The 4,154-nt window shown below is 38.4% G+C and overlaps 1 protein-coding gene across 1 annotated transcript; it reads left to right on the forward strand.

The window, feature by feature from the left end:
• Positions 1 to 55: 55 nt before the first annotated feature.
• Positions 56 to 3,856, forward strand: CALR3 (calreticulin 3; the record flags this gene model as incomplete). The annotated part of the gene is made up of 8 exons (XM_010011430.1): positions 56 to 157; positions 707 to 910; positions 1,626 to 1,720; positions 2,198 to 2,407; positions 2,516 to 2,629; positions 2,720 to 2,863; positions 3,509 to 3,601; positions 3,689 to 3,856. Coding segments are annotated over 8 exons (1,130 nt in total), but the record flags the coding sequence as incomplete, so codon positions are not given.
• Between the last annotated feature and the right edge of the window lie 298 nt (positions 3,857 to 4,154).

A 4,154-nucleotide genomic window follows, 5' to 3' on the forward strand; every position in this document is an offset into this window, starting at 1 on the left:
CTGTGCTAACTGACTCTGCTCCTGTGTTGGTGCTGGTGCTGACTGCACGGGACAGCCAACTGGAGGAAGAGGTGGATGAATTCTGAGCACAAAGCAGACTTTGGGAAGTTTAAACTCGCTGCAGGGAAGTTTTACGGAGACCCGATGTTAGATAAAGGTATTTGAGTTTCAGTCAAAACCTGCTATGGGAGCCATATCTAGAATCAAGGGTATCATTGAATCCCAGACTGGTTTGGGGTGGAAGGGACCTTAAAGCTCATCTAAAGCCACGGGCAGGGACACCTTCCACTAGAGCAGGTTGCTCCAAGCCCCTGTGTCCAACCTGGCCTTGAACACTGCCAGGGATGGGGCAGCCACAGCTTCTCTGGGCACCCTGTGCCAGCACCCCAGCACCCTCACATGGAAGAGCTTCTGCCTCAGAGCTCATCTCAATTTCCCCTCTGGCAGGTTCAAGCCATTCCCCTTGTCCTGTCCCTCCAGGCCCTTGTCCAAAGCCCCTCTCCAGGTTTCCTGGAGCCCCTTTAGGCACTGGAGCTGCTTTAAGGTGTCCCCTTCAGGAGCCTTCTCTTCTCCAAGTTGAGCAACCCCTTTCTATATACCTATATATTTGCCTTTATAGGTGTGCCATGAATGGCAATAAAAGTAGTTTTTTTCTTTGCAAATGGAGAAAAACATAAGTTTAACTATTATACTAATATCTCTGCAGGTCTACAAACTAGTGAAAACTCTAAGTTTTATGCTATCTCATCACGGTTTAAACCATTTAGTAACAAAGGGAAGCCTCTGGTCATTCAGTACACAGTGAAACATGAGCAGAAGATAGATTGTGGTGGGGGGTATGTTAAGATTTTTCCCTCAAGCTTGGATCAGAAGAAGCTGAGTGGAGATTCACGTTACTACATCATGTTTGGTGAGTTTATAGTTGTTGCTTCATTACTAAAATACTGGCAACTGCTGTTGTGCAGTTCTTCTAAAGATAGTTGTGGAAATGGAGGAAAAACTGTAGAGGAAGGCTGTATAAAAAAATCAGGATGTTGTGACTCTGAGTGGTTGGCTCTTCCACACTTGAGAGATCTCTGTGTATTAACAAAACACATACTAATGCAACCATTGTGAAGCACATGTCTGCAAACCTTGTGTGCTGATTTGAAGACGTCTTACGTCTTCAAATGAATACTTCAAATGAAAATGATTACACTGAGTTTAGAATAAAAGTAGTTGTAAAAAACCTTTAACTGAAACAACATCCTGCAGGCCATGATCTGCCCTTATTTACTTGCATGTAGATTCCAGTGACTTAGTGAAATTTGGACATTTGTATGTCCAACTGAAATTTGACATTATGGATCTAACATATAGTTATCCACCTTGTCCCATAGGAAATCTTTGTTTTGCCTGGATTTTTGTTTTCTGGGTTAGTTTTCTGTAACAGAACTAAACCCCAAACTACACAAAATCTAATTCCGAGGTAGATTTAGAGGTTTGGAGTAGAAGCCATGTCATTCCATTAAAAATTGAATAGAATATATCAAAATATGTGGGATGGGAGAGATGTCTAGCAGTATTAGAAGGAAAAGGGAAACAATCTGGATTTTCTTGCATAGAAGCATATAATGTCTTTGTAGGGCCAGATATTTGTGGATCTGATACAAAGAAAGTCCACGTTATTTTAAATTACAAGAATAAACCCCATCCAATCAAGAAACTGATCAGATGCAAGGTAAATAGACATTTTAAAGGATATATGAACTTTAAAATGAACAAGCTACATGGATATGAGGATGAAAAACCAAAAAACAACATGTCAAACATGTAATACCTTTGAGTTTCATCATATCTTAAGTCATACTAATTTTGGGGCTCCAGATATTTCTATGTTTGCAATTTAATGATTGCATTTCTAATACCTCATACTGATACAGGATGGAACAGAGTTGCAAGGGTGCTGCATGTTATTAAGAATTGTGTGTCATCGTGTCTCTTAACTGTAACTTTAATTCTGTGTTTCCTAGTGAGAGAGCCCTTTCTTGTGGTATGTAGCGACTCTGGGAATGAAGTATTTTTTCCTCACTACTCTTTTATGAAAAATCCATTAGAAATTAGCAGTATAATTCTGGTGTGAGGCAATTCCCAAGATCTGTATTTAAGGTTCTTCAGAAATGTGCTTTCTTTAAAAATTGCATTCTTTAAACCCCAGGTTGATGGCTATACCCATCTATATACTTTGATTATAAGGCCAGATCAGACTTACAAAGTAAAAATTGATAATGAAGTGGTTGCATCTGGCAACTTAGAAGATGATTTAGATTTTTTGCCACCAAAGAAAATTAATGATCCAACAGTGAAGAAACCAATGGACTGGGATGATCGAATCGAAATTGATGATCCAAATGATGTCAAACCTGAGGTAATTTGCTCTCCTTATTCTGCAGTGCTGGATGATTTCATTTCTACTGACTGCATGTTTGATATAGTTGAACTGTGCACTAGTTTTGCTTTCTTCATCTTTTTAAAGGATTGGGATGAACCTGAATACATCATGGACATGAGTGCTGAGAAACCTGGAGATTGGGATGATGCTGTGAATGGAGAATGGCATTATCCTAGGGTCAAGAATCCTTTATACAGAGTATAAATAATTTTGTAATCCTAGCTACAGATAACACTTTATGAAACTTTTATTTGCCTGACTGTATTCAGAACATGTGGTTTATCCTAGGGGGAATGGAAACCAAGGCAGATTGATAACCCAAATTACAAAGGAGTTTGGCCTCATCCACAGATTGACAATCCAAATTATTCACCAGACTACAGCATCTACAGCTTTGAAAATATTAGTGTCATTGGACTAGATATCTGGCAGGTGAGATGCCTGTAGTGAAAAATAAAGAACTTGTCTTTCACTGAGCATGTACCAACCTATTTACGCTTTGCATATAAACATTATCTATTGCTTTTGGATCTTGGGGACCTAAGTCTTTTCCTTACTTTTATGTAAATACGTGTACAGAATTGAAAAACAAGACACTGATCTTCTGCTGTAGTTATTCTTCGGATGATAATCATCCACAGGTAAGTGAGGGGCCTAAAATAATTTGTGTGAATACTGTGAAGTATGGCCTATTCCACCTGACCTGAGGTGCATAACTGAAGCTTCAAGCAGCTCAGTTATTCCTGACTTAACCAAAACTGAATGAGGAGAAAACTGCCTGCTGGGGTGCCTCTGAGATTTTCTTCTACCTCAGGTTTCTTGACTTAGCCACTGATGAGACTTAAAATTTCTAAGAAGAGCAGTGAAATGCCTAAAGTTTAAAAAAAACTTCATTAGATTCTTGAAAAGTGTTGTCCAGAAAGAGAGAATTCTTCATCAATTTCTGTAAAATCTGTGGGGTTCTTGGCATGATTACTCTATATTGAATATATAATACAAACATATTGGCTAAAAAAAAGAGATGAAAACTCTTTTAAGAGAGGCATCCTTTTTTTTCCCCTCCCTCTTCCTTCAAAGGTGAGAGCTGGCACAATTTTTGACAACTTCTTAATAACAGATGATGAGGAATATGCAGAAGACTTTGGCGATGAAACATGGGGAGAAACAAAGGTAACTGTTTTGGTTCTGTATTTAAAAAGGCCCTGTTTGGTCTGATCAAGAACCTCTCGGTGCATAAAAATAACATCTTAATATTAGGGTCCTGAAAAGGAAATGAACATAAAGCAGACTGAGGAGGAGCAGGCGAGAGAAAGGGCTATGGAAGAAAAATACTTTGAGCAATGGTTTAAGAAAAAGCTCAAGAGAAAAACACAACCTGGAAAGGGCAGAGCAGCGAAGAACACTGTCACCAAGGAAGAGCTTTAATAGGTATTTGAAAGAAGTTCCTCTATTTTTCACTTAAATCACTTAGGAATGTTTTCACTGAAGGATTTTGATGTTTGTTAACAGCCTGTTGCAATCTGCACCAGTGGAGTTGAATTAAAACAGGATTCTTTAAAAATTCTGCATTAAATTTCATGACCAGTTTCAGTTTCATAAAAATACCACAACAGAGTTAAATTATCTATAGAAAAGGTTAATTTTTGCTTTTCTTCTTAACTGCTTTTCTTTACACTGCTAAGATGTGTTAGAAACACCAGTAATAAAGCACTACGTTTTGGAA

The sequence above is a fragment of the Nestor notabilis genome, unplaced genomic scaffold, assembly GCF_000696875.1.
Source record: "Nestor notabilis isolate BGI_N333 unplaced genomic scaffold, ASM69687v1 scaffold30943, whole genome shotgun sequence".
In the NCBI taxonomy this organism is placed as follows: domain Eukaryota; kingdom Metazoa; phylum Chordata; class Aves; order Psittaciformes; family Psittacidae; genus Nestor; species Nestor notabilis.